Source organism: Leptopilina boulardi, unplaced genomic scaffold (assembly GCF_019393585.1).
Source record: "Leptopilina boulardi isolate dan_hultmark-lab unplaced genomic scaffold, ZJU_Lbou_2.1 LbouV2_44, whole genome shotgun sequence".
Lineage (NCBI taxonomy): Eukaryota > Metazoa > Arthropoda > Insecta > Hymenoptera > Figitidae > Leptopilina > Leptopilina boulardi.
Genome location: NW_026137988.1, coordinates 1,547,274 through 1,566,672, shown reverse-complemented (window position 1 = coordinate 1,566,672; position 19,399 = coordinate 1,547,274). Strand labels below are relative to the sequence as shown.

The 19,399-nt window shown below is 28.9% G+C and overlaps 1 protein-coding gene across 1 annotated transcript; it reads left to right on the top strand.

Annotated features, from left to right (window-relative positions):
- The first annotated feature begins 10,994 nt into the window (after positions 1–10,994).
- Positions 10,995–16,435, top strand: LOC127289512 (uncharacterized). Its single transcript, XM_051317480.1, has 4 exons — positions 10,995–11,345; positions 11,420–11,569; positions 15,435–15,490; positions 15,635–16,435. Exons 1-4 carry the CDS (start codon positions 11,216–11,218, stop codon positions 15,878–15,880), a joined length of 582 nt encoding a protein of 193 aa, XP_051173437.1. The 5' UTR covers positions 10,995–11,215; the 3' UTR covers positions 15,881–16,435.
- The last annotated feature ends 2,964 nt before the right edge of the window (positions 16,436–19,399 follow it).

The following is a 19,399-nucleotide window of genomic DNA, read 5'->3' as shown; positions in this document are numbered from 1 at the left end:
TAAATTAGAAAATACTTATATTTACCTACTAAATTTATTATATTTTTTCTAAATAATGAAAACTGATATCAGTTATAATTCTGTAAATTTCTTGATTGTTATGGAAAATTAATTCCGATTCACAATTGCAAACGAGCCATAAAATGTCGTTTAGAAAATATAATAATTTAATTTATAATAACAAAGAAGCTTTTCTTTAATCGTGTTATTCTAATAAAAGTAGTAATTAACAAAATAGACTAAAGTATTGAATTAAATTTCAAGTAGATATTAGTATTCGGAATGGAATTCTTGTAGTTTTATTGTGGAAATCACAAACATCACCCTCGCGTGGGAGGTGACTGTTTTGATTCTGGCTGTTATAGAGAAGACATATATCACTAGTCCACCCTATTGCTATAGATCGCAGTAGTTAGGGCGGCAATGTCACTGGGGTTGGTGGACACTGGAGAATTTATTGCTTGTACGATGTGTATGATTATTTAAATCTTTCACAATGCCTGGGACATCATTCGGCATGATCGCCTCCAGAAGCAATATTCTCTTTTCCTGCAAAATGACTCTCTAAAATATATATATCCAGGATGGTCCAACATTTTAATTTCGTTCCATTCCGATATATTTCAAGGCAACCCCGAGAGACAGTTTCCTAATTTTCTCGACATTTCTTTTATGTCAGCGGTTAATTTTTCTAATGCCGAATCAAAATGTGAAAATATTGCAAATGCCTTGTTTTTACAGATTTTAAATATGTAACTTTTACGCAGGAACAGATATTTTTTGAGTTACTTCACAAATATATTTTTATGATATTCAGCAGACATCGCATAATCATCAATTTTTGGCGGTTTGGATATTCTTAGATTATCTTATGGATATCCGAACCACCGACAACTTCTAAATATCTCAGGTAAATCCTGAATATCTGTTGGGTGTTATAAACCTCAAAGCATCTGGACATTCAAGATAACAAACGGACGTTCTAAGGATACAATAAATGATCCGAAAATCTGGATCAATTTTCGATCCTTAAATTGGTATCAAAGTTCGAGTGTCATGGCTGGTATATACTTACTGGAAAGTTTATCAATTAATTTCTTAATTTTATCCCACTTTTAACTGTAATAATTAATTTTATTATGAATTTCGCGTGAGAAAGAAGTATGGATTTATGAAAAGTAAACAGTTTTCCTTTCTAAAAAAATACATGACATAAAAAGGTCTAATGGTTATATCGAAAACTCCCGAAAAAATCGAACTTTTAATTAAAAGCATGGGAAATGTAAAATCTTAATAGAAGGGCGAAACATATCTCTAGATTAGAAATGTACAGGTGGAGCTGAAGTTTATTTCGTCAAAAATAAGCGCTAATATTTAAATTTTATATTACACATAATATAATATATTATTTTCCTTTATTTTTAATAAATAATTTATAAAAAACAAAAATGAACATAATTGCAACTGTAGATAGTGAAAAATATTGTTTTTAAAGAAATTTTTTGAAAATGATTAACGCAAAAGAGATTATAGCGTAAATCACTCTCTCTTCCCTGGCGGATTCGATTTGCGTAATGTCTACTTAACTAAGCGGACTTTAGGTAGACATTAGGTAGACATGTAAAAAAACGTATAAAAAAGCTATTAATCGACTTATTATGATAAAAAAATGTTGATAAAAGGGTAAATGAATGTTTATAGAGTAAATTCGTACAAAATTTGTAATTAATAAAGCAATAAATAATTAATAATGAATGGAAATGTGCGCGAGGTACCTGACCAGTTCAGCTGTACAATTATTTTCGTGCTATTTTCATGAAAAGAATATAAATTAACTGCAAAAACAATTGATATTTATAAAAAAGTGTAAAATTGATTTAATTTTATTGTTTGCAATACGAATTATTAAATAATAATTAAGTTTTTATCAAATGTGAATAGTGTTGTGAAAACCTGTGAAAACTAATGAGTTACTACATTACCGATCGCATATGAGAGATGGCGCCACCAGTTTTTACAATACAGTGCGAGCATGTTTTCTTCCAAGCTTTTGCTTTGAAAGAAAATAAAAAGTGAATTTTAAAATGCAGAATAAAGTTATACAAATAATTATTGATTTCATAATTGTTTCTCGTCCAAAATTACGGACATGATTGCAGCTTTTTTGTTACACTCATCGAGAACTTTTTATTATCATATGCGATCGGTAATGTAGTAACTCATTAGTTTTCACAGGTTTTCACAACACTATTCACATTTGATAAAAACTTAATTATTATTTAATAATTCGTATTGCAAACAATAAAATTAAATCAATTTTACACTTTTTTATAAATATCAATTGTTTTTGCAGTTAATTTATATTCTTTTCATGAAAATAGCACGAAAATAATTGTACAGCTGAACTGATCAGGTACCTCGCGCACATTTCCATTCATTATTAATTATTTATTGCTTTATTAATTACAAATTTTGTACGAATTTACTCTATAAACATTCATTTACCCTTTTATCAACTTTTTTTTATCATAATAAGTCGATTAATAGCTTTTTTATACGTTTTTTTACATGTCTACCTAATGTCTACCTAAAGTCCGCTTAGTTAAGTAGACATTACGCAAATCGAATCCGCCAGGGTTATTTCACATTCCCAAGTAGCACGATATATCAACCAGATGTCACGGTGATATCACCGGGGAATGTCAACGTGACATCAGGAAAATGTCAAAATGTCCGCCTTACGGTGATATCATGGTGACATCAAGGTGATATCATGGTGATATCACCGTGATATCATGTTGATATTTTACAGGGACTTAAAATTTTTAAAAAATTATTATTTTTTTTTATTTATTATTATTTTTTAAATTATTAAAAATTTTAAGTCCCTGTAAAATATCAACATCACCGTGATATGACTGTGATATCACCTTGATGTCACTATGATATCACCTCGATGTCACCGCGTGATATCACCGTAAGGCGGACATTTTGACATTTTCCTGATGTCACGGTGATATTCCCCGGTGATATCACCGTGACATCTGGTTGATATATCATGCTACTTGGGTTCATAAATTTTTTCTTTACATTTTGAATTGATATGAAATAAAAAAAGAAGAAATTAAATCATTTTTTTAAATGAAATAAATAAAATGAAAATTGAAAAAGGAACAGAAGCAACGAAGACGGCCGCTTGCGGCCGTCAGAGGCGCTAGTCAATAATAGGAAACTTTTTTAAATATAAAGTCCAATACACTAAATTGCAAAACTGCCTGTGACAACTGATTAAAGGCAAGTTTTCAATAAAGAAACAACACTAGTATTGTCAATAAAGAATATTGAAAGTTTCTAGCAATAAAATAAACAAAGTTGGGAAACAACAGCTTTAAGTTTATTGCAGACAGGGAAATTAGCATTAAGATACGTCGCAAGTGCAAGAAAAACATGAGTGCAAGAGAGATAGGTAATCTACCTATGGTTTTCTTTGGCTGTTTCCGAATTGGGATCTTTAGCGCATTTTTGATAAAGTGTATTCACCTTAAGGTTTAGACATAAAGGTATCCGTAAAAAAGCCAGTGAAAAGCAAAAACAATATGGGTTTACGTTCGTAACGTAACGCTATTGTGTTTAGGCCTAAAATGGTAGAAAGGGAAATTTTGAGGTTATTATCATTTTTTAAGATAATTAAAAAAGAATGTAGTATTTCAAATATAGTTAATTAAAACACTTTAAATTTCCATCAGAGTACAAAATTAACAATTTTATTTTCCACTGTCAATGAAAACTTAATTGTTTGAAAATATAAAAAAAAATCGAAATAAGAAATTAAAAACTTATTCTATTTTTCATGAATTATTCGCACTTTTGATAAGCACTTGAATTGAAATTGTATGGAATTACTAGTTGCTCAATTTTATACTCTTATAATTTAGTATCAATAGGGATTTAATGAATTTATTATTTTCAAAAAATATATCATTTTTTTAAAATAAAAAACAACGACAAATATCAACGGAAATAAATAATTGAAAATAATGTAAATAATGTTGTGATTTATTTCAATAATAACTATTAATTCTTACTAGCTAAAAAATGATTCAAACATTTTAGATTCATATCCTGATAGTATAAAAGATTTAAAGTGTAGAACAAAGATTCTAATATGTTTGACTGAGAATGGGTAGTTGACGAACCCAAGTAATTAATCATTCCATTCTTAATACATCGAACATTCAAAGTTGTAAAGTTTCAAATTTAACGTACAGTCAAATTCTCTGGAAAATAAGTATAAATAATGATTACGTTTACTTTCAAAATTAATTTTATATAAATTAATCTTGTTACTTTTCTATTCTATTAATGTTGCGTACGAAAACATTTTTTTATTTACTATTTTATTTTTCTAATTTAACATTAAATATTTGCATCTTAATTTATTAAACACATTTACCAGTTTGTGAGCAAGAAAAGTAATTTTATTATAAATTTTAAAATTAGAAAATTGTAATTACCTAATATAGATTACCAAAACAGTGTTTTATAGTAACGAATAATTGATTTTTTTATTTTCGTGTGTGAAAAATTTCATGGTTAATAATATTTTCCGGATTAACGCAAACAAATTCTTCCTCAATAATAACTTCATAAGCCACCAATTCTGTATTATATTCGACTGTTTGAACTTTTTTGCATACATAAACAATATCTTCGCCTCTTATTAGTATATTATATAGTGCCGCAAAGCTGGGAAGAGACTCGGAATTATCGTATCCTACACAAATTAGACACTTTTCTGGTACATACTTAACTGCATTGTACATTATCCACCCAGTAAAAAAAAAAAATTGGGAGTAAGCGATATGGCGCACTCACACCTTTTTGGCTGCCTGCCTGCCTGCAGGTTACCATGGCAACGCACGAGTGTAAGTGAGACAGAAAATTTGAATATTCAAATTTTTAAATTTTCTGTCGCACTCACTCTCATGCATTGCCATGGTAACCTGCAGGCAGCCAAAAAGGTGTGAGAGCGCCTATAAGAATTGGTGGTAACTTAAGCTGAATTCGGTTTGGCGAAAAAACCGAATTGGAACGTTACGGTGAATTATTTTTTTCTTACCGTGAATTCTTTTTTCTTAAACATTTGAATTGACGTTTGTTTATTCGAGTTTGCATTATAAATGAATAAAATAAATGCTTCGAAGTCTAAAAAAGCCGATTTGGAATAAGAAATATATAATTTAAAAAAAATAAATGAAAGCGAAGTGTGACAGATTCACCGACGATTTTATCAAGTGAGTAGTGTTCATATAACAAATTTACCATATGAGTAGTACTCACATGGTAAAATTGTAGGTAAATCTATCACATTTCACTTTTATTTCTTTTTAAAAAATTATATATTTCTTATTCCAAATCGGCTTTTTTAGACTTCAAAACATTTATTCTTATTCATTTATAATGCAAACTCGAATAAACAAACGTCAATTCAAATGTTTAAGAGAAAAGAATTCACGGTAAGAAAAAAATAATTCACCGTAACGTTCCAATTCGGCTTTTTCGCCAACCGCATTCAGCTTAAGTTACCACCAATTCTTTTCGCTTACTCCTAATTCTTTTTTTTTTACTGGGCAGTTTGTAATGCACTGCAATGGTTCTTCAGGAAACAAATTATAAAAAGGCTGTTTGTCAGTGGCTACTATTTTCAGAGGACCTTTATTAATAGTGTTTGTTAAAGGTTCAAGGAGTTGCAGAGCTTGGGATAATTGATGTCTTACAGCTAAGGTATACGGCAAATTTTTGTAGTTTCTCATCCCTTGAACTCTCCGTTTTGATTCTTGATGCTTTGCTTCAGAGCGTAAACACATATAATTCCTCAATGGCCCAAAGATAGTTATTAGACGAGGATAGTGCGTCAAGAAGTGATGTTTTGGTGTGAAGGACGCATTGTTATCTTCATCACCGTATAAAGTTGCATAATCCTGTAGATATTCTGCAATGCTGTCACTCAAAAATTCTATCATCTCATTACTAATAGAGTAACCGAAAACAATCATAGTTATCTCTAATAAGTTTCTATAATTATAAAAATATGGACAATTTTGTTTTATATTCGTTCCTGGAATTAAATGTTTCGATTTTAATACAGAAGGTTTGTACTTAGTTTCTGAGTAACCATAGTTGAAATTTTGTATTCTTCTATTTAATTGTCTTAGAGAAATTTTTTTTTAAATTACTTTTTGAGCTAAATATTGCAGTGCTTTTGGTAAAAGTGACAGTAAAATATCGTGAACTATGTCAGGTGGCGATCCTTCTGTGACGTGAAACCCCTGTAATTCGTTTAAAATACTCCTTTCATTAATTCCATAAAGCGTTGATAACTGTTCTCTTTCAATTCCCTCTACATTTTCAAGCTCTAAAACTTGTCTGTCATGATTAACAGGGTTTCTAATAAGATTAAATCTTTCTTCAGTTAATATTCTAATATCTGATAAGTCTGCAAGACAGAAGCGACAACAGTGTGATGTTCTTCCAAAAGACTCTTTAAATCTACCCATAGAATTTTGAGACAGATTGTCACCTATAGTTGCAAATAAACCTCCTTGTATATATGTGTCAATTGGACCTTCAATTCCTTGTTCAAGTAGTTTAATATAATTTACAATAGGCCTCAATATCCTATTTATGCCATATTTTTTTACATCTTCAGATCTTACAATAGCCACTAAAAAATTAAATAATAACTGAGATTGGTAAATTGGATCTATATCAGTAAGTGAGCAATATATCATTGATAATTTTTGTTCTCCCGATGATTTAGATCCCAATCCATCGCACATATCGACCTCATCAGAATATAATTTAATATGCAATGATTCATCACGCGAATTCCACCACGTTTCATTTTTGTATCTGTTTCCATCTTTAACAGAAGCAAAAATGCCTTCTAGTGAATCATGGTATTTTAACAGGCCATGAAAAGAATCATTGACAGCAAATTTTTGTATAGTTTTTGTTATTGGTATAAACATCATTTCATCCCTTTTATGTTTGGTTGGACGATCTTGACCTGTAGCAGCACTTCCATACTTTACAAATCGTCTGCCCAGCGTATATCTAATGGGCATGACAACATTAAATTCGTTTTTTAAATATTCTGCGCGTTTTTCTTTATTATTTAAATCGAAAATGCAGTCAATTGATTCTACTTCATTTTGTATATCAACATAATCTCCTAAATTGATTTGTCTTTCCTCCAAAATTTGTTCGATTTGATGAAGAGAGTTACCAACGTAAGTCCTTACAATATTCTGTAACATGCATAGTATGTCAGTTATTTGTTTTTCAGACACATTGGTATTTCCTCGCAGATTTAATAAAAAGCGACCTAAAACACGTTTTCTCTCATCATTAATCCCCGGATTATTATTTATAACTTCATCTTCACTATCTGTACTTTCATCTGTATCCTCACTTGAACTGGGTTCAAAATCAACTTCTTCTCTATCACCTTGTTGATCTAAATTGTTGTCGTTTAATTGATCAGGAATATGAACATGGTTTATGTCCCCCCGATCATGTTCAATTTCTTGCACTTCAACATTAGGCAGTAGTTCATTATTAATTATTTCACGCCTGTGAACTCTAAATCTATGCGATCTTAATGATGCTGGATTTTGATAAGTTGCCGGGCAGTTGTTGATACCGCAAATTTGTACCACATTTCTGTCTGCATGATGAAAATTTCTAAGATGATCTTATATATCCATGAGTTGCAAAAATCGTTGGTTACAAAAACCGCACGTAAAATCTTGAATGTCCATTTCTTATTTTTACAATTGACAAAAATTGCAGGCGTCAGATACATCCAATGAAACAAAGTAGAAATAATTTTCTGAAAAAAGTCAACATTTAATTTTAATGTAAAATTCAAGAAGCAAATAATTGCATATCATACTATATTCGAGCACTCTACGTTAACATTTTTGGAAAATTTAAGAAAGAAGAAAATATTTTATTTCTATTTTTTAATAATTGACGCTCCAAGGTGAAAGGTACTACTTCCTCAAAAAATTTTATGTTATGTTTATGCTCGTTTTATCTTGATTAATGGAGCCTTTTTTAATTTTGTAAAATAAGAACTAAATTTTATTGAGTATTTTAGGTGTAATGAAGATTTAAATATTATTAGTCTGTACTAAAAGTCAAAATAACAAACATAACCTAAAATGTTTTGTGGGTTGGGTATCTTTTACTATAAAGCGTCACATATTTTAAACCTACCGTTTCGCCGAGTTGAGAAACTCTGGCGTCTGAAACATTTATTTTGTAAGTCAAAATTCTTATAATAAAACTTAAAACAAATAAGTTACTTATGAACAGATAAATATGAAATTGCAAAATAACTTTGGCATTTTTTACAGAAACAGTATACAAAATCAGTTGCTACTAGAACACAATTTTATAGTATATACGTACTTACAATTATTAAAATATATATTTTCATGTGCTGCCCTATTGAAAATCCCCACATGGGAAACCACATGGGATCCTATGTAAAACCCCATTCCCCATATGGGAAACTATATGGTTTCCCATGTAAATCCCCATGGGAAATTGGGAGAGGACTTGGCATAGGAAAATATCAAAACGAGGTTCCTCATTTCCAATGTCATTTCCCAAGTAAAAACCTTTATCATTTTTTTGAAAAATTTTCCCATGTCAAACCCCATGTCATTTCCCAAGTAAAAAACTTTATCATTATGTACTCGACTGGCCAAAGTGGGTGAGCATGCGCATTGGACCTCAATTTTGACAGATAAAAAGTGTGGTTATGCGATATACATATATGTCACAAAAAAAATTTTAGTGTTCAGTGTTTATTTCAGAAATTTTATTTACTATTGCGATATTGTATCTTGCACACACTTTTTGCGAGAGAAAGAGTAGTAGTAGTAGTAGTAAAGATTGACGTTGGCATTTATACTAGCTTTGCGCCTTGTATATCCAGCCATGACCTGGTATTATGAGTGAAGCTTAATGTTGTTGACTTTCAACCTGTGAACAAGGTGTAACGTGGAGGCGCAAGCGCCACCCCTGCACCGGTGGAAGCAACCAGACAACAAACTTCTGGTTGCAACCCCCGGCGCAAATTAAAAGTGATTCTAAATCGGACAAAGGCGTACCGACAATGAGTTAGAGAGAGAGCGCGAGCGCGCGAGATTTGAATGATGATGAGAAATGTATAGAAATTGTATAATTGAAATTAAATTTGAATGTTGGCTCGTTTTAAAAATCTGAAAATGTGAGAGGTTATTCTAGGGGAGGGATTAGTGAGGAATTGGATGCTGCAGAAAGGTGGAGGACACTTTAAGGCTCTCGAGAGTGCTTTCAAAAGGTCCGGACGAATTGCAGCAAATCTTGGGCAAGCCCAAAGGATGTGATCCAAGTCTTCTTCTACACCCGGACTGCAGGAACAATTACTCGAAAATATATAATTTTTCCTAAACAGACTAGCGGCTAAGTTATAGTGATTCGAACGTACGCGACACAATGTTACGATCCAAGATCTGCGAGCTACAAAATTAGAAAACCACGGTTTCCTTCTAGGTCTATAAAAAAGTTGTGTGTAATGAATACCTTTATTTTTACCCACATCAATAAAATAAGAGTTACAACTTTCGTCGAGTTGTTTGCGCGCAAGACTATAGAAATCTGAAAAGGGAAGTTGAATATTTAATTGTGCGAGATTTGTTGATGCTTCTTTTGCCGCTTTGTCAGCTGCTTCATTGCCGTCGATACCCGAGTGACCAGGGATCCAGACTAACACTGTCGGGCGTTTCAAGTCAGACAAGACCCTTAGGCGGTTTCTAATTGCGAGAATTATGTAGCATTTTATATTATAAATATTCTTAGAGTTTAAGTTTTTGAGAACGCTAAGTGAGTCTGAGAAGATTACTGTATTAGTGAGATTAGAATTAATTATATAATCAAGTGTAAATAAAATAGCGAATGCTTCAAGAGAAAAGATAGTGGCAAATTTAGAAATCTTGAATTTAGAAGTTATATTTAGACTGGGACAAACGAAAGCGCAACCTGCCAAGTTGTCCTTGTCTGACTTCGAGCCGTCAGTGTAAAAGAAGGTATGAGTAGGAAAGTTAATATTAGTTAGTTCTTTAAATGAAGCTGAAGGGTTTTGGGACCCTTGGAGTGATTTACCCAAATCAAGAGAGATTTGGGGAGTGAAAATATGATCCTCAAAGAGGAATTCGAAATAAGGATCAAGATCCTTAGTTCTGATTAATTCGCTGTATAACTTTGATTTCTCATAAGCAATTAAAAGGGGATAGTTAAATTGGGCGTTAGAGTCACGAAGGAGACGCGAGAGTACAGCAAGCCTGTCCGGTAAGGGGTGATTATGGATGGAAGAGATTCTATATAAGTACTTTTTTGCGAGAAAATTATATCTTGTTCTTATGGGGGCGAGAGAAAGAGATAGCACATGGCTAATGCGCATGCTCAACTACTTTGGTGGTTGAGTAGAATGCAGCAAAACTGGCACTTATCGTGCATGTTTCTCGGACATTTTCAGAAGTAGTGCTACTACAGCAAGATCGGTCTCCTTACTATTCCTCCATGTTTTAGATAAAAACATAAACCAAACATTTTGTTCGCGATTGTATCACATTGTATCATTTACATTTCGGATGTTCGACTAAGGTTGCGTCACGAGACGGTTCACCTGTGATGTGTGCTTAAGATACTTTTGAAAAAGTTGTTTTTCATTAAATGCAGAAATGTGACATGCTTTTTAGTGCATTGTTTCTATATGTTTACGAAAGTAATGATCAAAATTGGACATTAAAGACGCTTGTATACCTCACCGATTCCGAGTATACTTCTGTCGTGTACCATTGGAGTGAAAGAGACAAAAGATATTTTCGTCTCTTTTACTCCCATGGTACACGACGCAAGTATACTCGGGATCAGTGAGGTATACAAGCGCCTTAATATAAGATAAGAAGATAATAGATCCAGTTTGTAAGTATTCATTTATTAAATCAATAGATTAATGCTTTTATTAGTGGTAGTAAATGATTGAAGAAATTGTGAAGAGAAAAAAAATCAATTATTGATGTGCTAATTTTAATTTTCTCATTAAGCGCAGTTTTTAATTAAAAACTGACATAATACTGTTTAATAAATAACTTAGAAAATGTCCAACATAGACTGCAGAGGAGTCAAACGTGGAAGGTGTGCATGTGGAGATTGTGAAGAGTTTTTAGGATCTTCAAAAGTTGAATGTGCTTATTGCAACTGTGTTCCTGCAAAACACGATAAATTAGGTAGTTTTAGTTTTGTCTGCAAGTCTTTTTATTGGAAAGTTGTATTTTTATTAACTATACATTATTTTTATAAGAAAATGATAATGCGACTTCTACAAAAACGAATACTAGTGTCTCTGAAAATACAGAAACTGCCACGATTTGGGAACCCAATTTAGACGTCAATGAAGAAATTGAACAACTTTCTGAGGAGAGCAACTTAAATATGGAAATAAATGATAATGGTAACGTAAAAACATTTTTTATTGTAAAAATTAAAAGGGATGTCATTTAATTACAATAATGGGGAGACGTAATTTTGTTCTACTTGAAAAAGTTACTAAAGTAAAATGTCAGTTGTTTGAAGGCGATTCCACAATACCTAACATTTGAACTTGCTTTGCAGTTGCTTTGCATCTGTTCTGCATTTGCTTGTTGCGCGCGTAAATTGTTGATCAGTTCACGTTCCGTTCCGCTTTTTCAATTGTCTGATTGAATTCATAATTGTTTATTTAAACTTATTATAAATTTATAAATAGGTTTAAAGTGGATGATTATTTTATTTTATTTATTTCGTGGTAAATAAAAAAATGTTGGATTTTTTTTAAAATATTAAGTATATATAAATGTGAAGTATTATTTTAAGGTTATGTTTAAATATAATATTACTTAATTTGTTTTAAATTTGCATACATTTATAAAATAGGAATAACATAAGTATTTACAATATTTCTAAACGTAATTATAATTCGAAAATTTAATACAACCAATATTTGTAGTATGAATCGTGGGAATATAGATAACAAATTTTAAAATCCCTATTGAAAAAAAACACGTATAATTATACGTATAATAATACGTATAATTATACGTATAATTGTACGTATAATTATACGTATAATTGTACGTATAATTATACGTATTATTATACGTATAATTGTACGTATTATTATACGTATAATTATACGTATAATAAGATATACGAATTTGAAACAAGAATTATACGCATAATTATACGTATAATTATACGTATAATAATACGTATAATTAATTATACGTATAATAATACGTATAATTATACGTATTATTATACGTATAATTATAATTCTATTAAAAATAGAATAATAGAATAGAATAGATTAATTAGTAGCAAAATTGCGCTGAAAATTATTAGAATTTTTAAAATGCAAATTAAATTTCACGAAAAAAATATCGTCGAATGTCAATTCAAGCAGTCACCCATCCAAGTACTAACCGCGTCCAACGTTGCTTAACTTCCGTGATCTGATGAGAACTTGTTCCTTCGCCTTGGTGTTTCCGCTGTCTTGTCTTGATTAATAACTTTGTCGTATAAGTATTGTATCGCACCTAACCTCACTTTTAGTGATACTTATACGACAAAGTTATTAATCAAGACAAGACAGCGGAAACACCAAGGTGAAGGAACAAGTTCTCATCAGATCACGGAAGTTAAGCAACGTTGGACGCGGTTAGTACTTGGATGGGTGACTGCTTGAATTGACATTCGACGATATTTTTTTTCGTGAAATTTAATTTGCATTTTAAAATTTCTAAAAATTTTCAGCGCAATTTTGCTACTAATTAATCTATTCTATTCTATTATTCTATTTTTAATAGAATTATAATTATATGTATAATAATACGTATAATTATACGTATAATAATACGTATAATAATACGTACAATTATACGTATAATTATACGTATTATTATACGTATTATTATACGTGTCTATATTTTATAATATTTAGGTATATATTAATAAACAAAAATATATCCCTATTGAAAAAAAACACGTACAATTATACGTATAATTATACGTATTATTATACGTATTATTATACGTATAATTAATTATACGTATTATTATACGTATAATTCTTGTTTCAAATTCGTATGTCTTATTATACGTATAATTGTACGTATAATAATACGTATAATAATACGTATAATTATACGTATAATAATACGTACAATTATACGTATAATTATACGTACAATTATACGTATAATTATACGTATTATTATACGTATAATTATACGTGTTTTTTTTCAATAGGGATGTTAGGTTAATATTGTTAATATATCTTGTTAAACTAATACATGTGGGCGATTCCACGTCAGATTTCAGTCGACTTTTTAAATACGGCCAAACATATTTTTTTTCATTCTTTTAAAAAAAAAGAAATACGTATTTTTTTATGGGCGATCAATTTTTCGAGTTATGAATTTTTAAAATTTTAGATTTTAAAAAGTAGACCTATTTTCAATTACCTATAACACGAAAAGTTTTGAATTTAGAAAAATATCACCATGACAAGAAATTTTCAGTTTATCTTTGACTTCTCAATCATGTAAACAAAAACAAAAATTTGATGATTTGAAAAAAATAACAATAATTTTTTATAAACAAATCTGTACGTTTCCATTTGGAAAATTTGGTTTAAAAATGTTTTTAAGTTATTGAATGAATAATTTTTTAAAATATTAAAAAAAATTAACCAAGTTAATCTAACAAAATTAACAAAGTTAATCTAACAGAATTGTACAAAATCTTTGAAAGAGTAAAATCAGCTGTTAATTATAAAAATTGGATAAAAATTAAAATCTTTTAGTTGAAAGTTAGGGCAAGGAGTTAAACATTCTTAATTATGAAGGTAATTTTATAAGTTATACACTTATAAAGAAAGTACGTAATTTGTTTTTAGGTAAATCGTTAATTTCTTTGTGATTCATCTTTTTTTAATAAATTAATACTTATGGGTGATTCTCTCAAAAAGAACAAATTATTTGTGCACAATTTTTGGACGAGGTTTTTGTTAAAAAATAATAACATTAATTTCAATTAATAAACATTCTCCCAGCCATACGATAAAATTCAACAAATTTTTATGGGATCACTAAAGAAAATTTCAAAAAAATGGCAAACAACTGAATTATTGAATGAAAACTAGTGTTAAAACTCCATTCCGTAACTCCATTCCGTAACATCAGTTTTTATTCAATATTTCAGTTATTTTACCTTTTTTTAAAATTTTCTTTAGTGGTCCGATTGAAAATTGTTAAATCCTAACGTATGGCTGACAGAATTTTAAATAATTTCAATTAATTTTCATATTTTTCAACAAAATATCTTAAAAGCGTAATTTGTCTTTTTTGAGAGAATCACCCTTATACTTGAAACTTCTTCAACATTAATATGATTTTCAATAAAAAAATTTGAAAAATAAAAATGGTTTTAAAAACTTATTTTACTTTTAATTATCTTTTTAAATTTTTTTTAAATTAGTTCTGTATATAAATTTACAGGTTTAGCTTAGCCTACTGGGTTATGAAATGTTTAACATGAAATTTTTATTGATAATTTTAAATTTAAAGTGCTAGTTGCCAAAAATTTCGACTATTACACGAAACGCTATCAAGATCATCTCAAATCTCTTTCTCCATATTTTTCTTAAAAATAAGCGTATGTTCTAATTTAGTTAATTTTATTTACTATGTAGTATAATTCATTGAAAAATATGAATAATATTTCAATAATAATTGTACTATATATTTATATTTATATATCTTACCTTAGAACACAATAATTTAATATTTAATGTACTATTCTTAAAATTACTAAAATCTTTCTATTTTCAATACCCTTCTTATCAAACGCTATGAAAAGAGCAAAACTTTATTATTTATTTTTATAAATACTATACAAGAAAAAACACCAATTGAATCTTGAATATTAGGAATGAGTGGAACGGAACGTGAACTGATCAGCAAGTTGCGCGCGCAACAAGCAAATGCAGAGCAGATGCAAAGCAACTGCAAAGCAAGTTCAAATGTAAGGTATTGTGGAATCGCCTTCAAAAAACCAATTTTTTGTGTTTCAACTGAAAGAATAAAATTAAATTACATGAAAAAATTTTTTTAACCTACTAGCTGAAAATTCAGTAGAAAATAAACGAAAAATGATATTTCCCAAACAATAATCCCTTTTACATTTAAAAATCTGCTTCAGAAAATATATATTATTATTGCTTTCGATGCTTGTTCTTTATTAGTTAGTAAAAATTTATTTTCCTGACAACATTCCAGAAAACAACGCAGTGGACGTGATTTCTAATCTGCCAGAAGAGTATAAAACTCAATGGGTAAGAAAATTAACATTTTAAGAAGTTAAAAATGTTATGTTCATTAATTTCTTGGTTTCACGTATATTATTTATCTATGTATAACTGATAATTATTTTTAAGAAGAACAATTTTTATTAATTTAGTACCCTTTTTAAAATACAGGTTGCATTGGAAGACATCATTCCGCATAATTTCATTGCAGAATTCCATTTTGATATAATGACTGAACTCTTCAAAAATACAGAGATAGAAAAAGTTCACTTTTGTAAAATCGTACGGCTAATTTCTGAGAAATTAGTTGAATCGAAAAAAACAAATTCGACGTACATTTTAATGGCTGGAATTATTGCTACGAGAAGATTTCCCGGGTTGAGAGGCAACAATGCAGAAGCTATTCATGTTAGTTAAAAAGCCCAGTAAAAAAAAAAGTATAGACAGTAAGGAAAAAGTATAGACTCATAGCTTAGTGGCTATACCGTTCGGCATGTAATGACGGTATAGAGACGTTACGGTGTATACTTTTTTCTTACCGTGAATACGGTTCACCTGGATTGTTTGAATTGATGTGTATTAACGCGATTTGACATTGTCAATGAAAAAGCCGATTGTTTTGAAGTGTAATAATGCCGATTACGAGGAGGAGCGACGAAATTTTATCTAAAAGTTAAAAAGGTAAATGTGACAGGCACGAGACCTGCGAGAGTTGTTACCACTGGATTGAGGAAATGCATCATTACTGACAAAAAGTATTCGACAGAAACTTACCGACAGAAAGTTACTAGGAAGAGCGGCAAATTCAAATGGTCAAATTAAATTCGAATGAATATATACATAATTTAATGTAGTTTTTTTATTTTAAATCAAGTATAGTATTTTAAATAATTAAATACCGATATTAAATAATTAATGTTTATTATAAAAATTGACATATAGACATGAAAATTTTTTCATTTTTAGCATTTAAATCTGTGAAATAATGAAATATTGTAATTTTATTTTTTAATTTCATAAAATTTTTATTTTTTATTAATTATTAATAATTAAATTTTTTTCATAAAAATAAAAATGTACTGCAAAGAATATGTTTTATGCATTGAAAAATAAAAATTTGTTAAAATATATTATTTCTATATTTTGTAAATAAAGTTATTTATTAAAATAATTTTTTTATTTATAAAATTGAAATAGATTAAAAAATTAATGTTTTAAATTAAAAATTTTTTATTTGAATTAATATATGTAATTAACTATTATGAAAATTAATTAGTCGTTAAATTTTTTTTTTTTTTTAATAATAACTAATCTTTTTTTACCTATAAACAAATTTAATTTTATTTTGAACAAAATTATATTTTTAATGATAAAAACTTTGTTATTTTACATAGAGACGAATAATATTATACTTTTTTTATTTGTGAGTGAGAAGTGACCAAAACCAAATAATTGTAAATCATCGTAAAAATATTTTAAAAGGGATAGAAACAAATAATACATTTTAAAATTATACAACACAAGAATACTCGCAAATCGCATATACGCGTATGAAACAAATTATAAGCATTAAAAATTATTGTAGGATAAAAGAATGCGTTTAAATATAAAAGAAATTCACAAATAAAAAAATATCGTTTAAGAGTGTCGAACGGTCTCTGAAATTCTTTGGCATTCAATAATCGCCCTATAAAAACGGCACTGAACGTGAAAATGATAAACATTGAGTTTAAAATACTTTTTTCTCAAAACGCGGACACTTTTTTCAAAATCGGAAAAAATACCAAGGATCCTTATCTTATAAATTTCTTAAATCCGAAAGATTGTGTAAATCTATACAAAAATGCGATTGTAAAACGAAAAGTACGAAAGTAATATAATGACAGCTGCGACATTGTGCTCCCTGCATGCTTCTGCCACCTAACGGCTGCAGGACGTAATAAACCTAAAATTATATTACTTTCGTACTTTTCGTTTTACAATCGCATTTGCGAGTATTCTTGTGTTGTATAATTTTAAAATGTATTGTTTTGTTTCTATCCCTTTTAAAATATTTTTACGATGATTTACAATTATTTGGTTTTGGTCACTTCTCACTCACAAATAAAAAAAGTATAATATTATTCGTCTCTATGTAAAATAACAAAGTTTTTATCATTAAAAATATAATTTTGTTCAAAATAAAATTAAATTTGTTTATAGGTAAAAAAAGATTAGTTATTATTAAAAAAAAAAAAAAATTTAACGACTAATTAATTTTCATAATAGTTAATTACATATATTAATTCAAATAAAAAATTTTTAATTTAAAACATTAATTTTTTAATCTATTTCAATTTTATAAATAAAAAAATTATTTTAATAAATAACTTTATTTACAAAATATAGAAATAATATATTTTAACAAATTTTTATTTTTCAATGCATAAAACATATTCTTTGCAGTACATTTTTATTTTTATGAAAAAAATTTAATTATTAATAATTAATAAAAAATAAAAATTTTATGAAATTAAAAAATAAAATTACAATATTTCATTATTTCACAGATTTAAATGCTAAAAATGAAAAAATTTTCATGTCTATATGTCAATTTTTATAATAAACATTAATTATTTAATATCGGTATTTAATTATTTAAAATACTATACTTGATTTAAAATAAAAAAACTACATTAAATTATGTATATATTCATTCGAATTTAATTTGACCATTTGAATTTGCCGCTCTTCCTAGTAACTTTCTGTCGGTAAGTTTCTGTCGAATACTTTTTGTCAGTAATGATGCATTTCCTCAATCCAGTGGTAACAACTCTCGCAGGTCTCGTGCCTGTCACATTTACCTTTTTAACTTTTAGATAAAATTTCGTCGCTCCTCCTCGTAATCGGCATTATTACACTTCAAAACAATCGGCTTTTTCATTGACAATGTCAAATCGCGTTAATACACATCAATTCAAACAATCCAGGTGAACCGTATTCACGGTAAGAAAAAAGTATACACCGTAACGTCTCTATACCGTCATTACATGCCGAACGGTATAGCCACTAAGCTATGAGTCTATACTTTTTCCTTACTGTCTATACTTTTTTTTTTACTGGGAGGCTTAGTATTTTTTATCGTAAATACAATTTAAATTTTTAATCAACATTTTCATTCAGTTAAGGGGGGGGTAAGGTTAATTCCATGAAAAAAATGCATATTTTTACGAATTTTTTTTGGCTATATAGAAAGAGTTAATATATTTATTTAATTTTTATATAATAGTACAACATTTGAACAGTATTTCACCAAAGTTTCATTGCAAAATATTGAGAATTGATCGAGTGACAGTACATTTCTTCTGGCTCCCCAAAAAAAGTTATTTTGCGGTGTTCACTGTAACTCGCAATAGAATCATCTAAAACAAAAGAATCAAAATGGATTTGTTAAAGGAGATGTTTTTCTAGGGATCCCTGGGAGTGTTTTTTTTTTATTTTTAAATTTTTTGTAGCACTTTGAAGCCAAAAACCCGATTTTCTCTATAAAAAATCAGCCGGGTTTTGGCTTCAAAGTGCTACAAAAAATTCAAAAATAAAAAAAAACCCTCCCAGGGATACCTAGAAAAACATCTCCTTTAACAAATCCATTTTGATTCTTTTGTTTTAGATAATTCTATTGCGAGTTACAGTGAACACCGCAAAATAACTTTTTTTGGGGAGCCAGAGGAAATGTACTGTCACTCGATCAATTCTCAATATTTTGCAATGAAACTTTGGTGAAATACTGTTCAAATGTTGTACTATTATTAATTTATAAATAAATTAACCTTACCCCCCCCTTAAGAAATTTTTATTTATACTTGATCATAAACACATTTTATATTCATGCTCACATGAACCTGTATACATATTATTGTTTTACTGTATACATATTATTCATTCATTTATTATTTT

Bases quoted from the DNA above. Each gene is read 5' to 3' on its own strand.
- LOC127289512 (XM_051317480.1), top strand. From the start codon at position 11,216: ATGTCCAACATAGACTGCAGAGGAGTCAAACGTGGAAGGTGTGCATGT. The intron at 11,570-15,434 runs GTAACGTAAAAA...ACAACATTCCAG, and splicing joins TATGGAAATAAATGATAATG to AAAACAACGCAGTGGACGTG. The intron at 15,491-15,634 runs GTAAGAAAATTA...TTTAAAATACAG, and splicing joins AAGAGTATAAAACTCAATGG to GTTGCATTGGAAGACATCAT.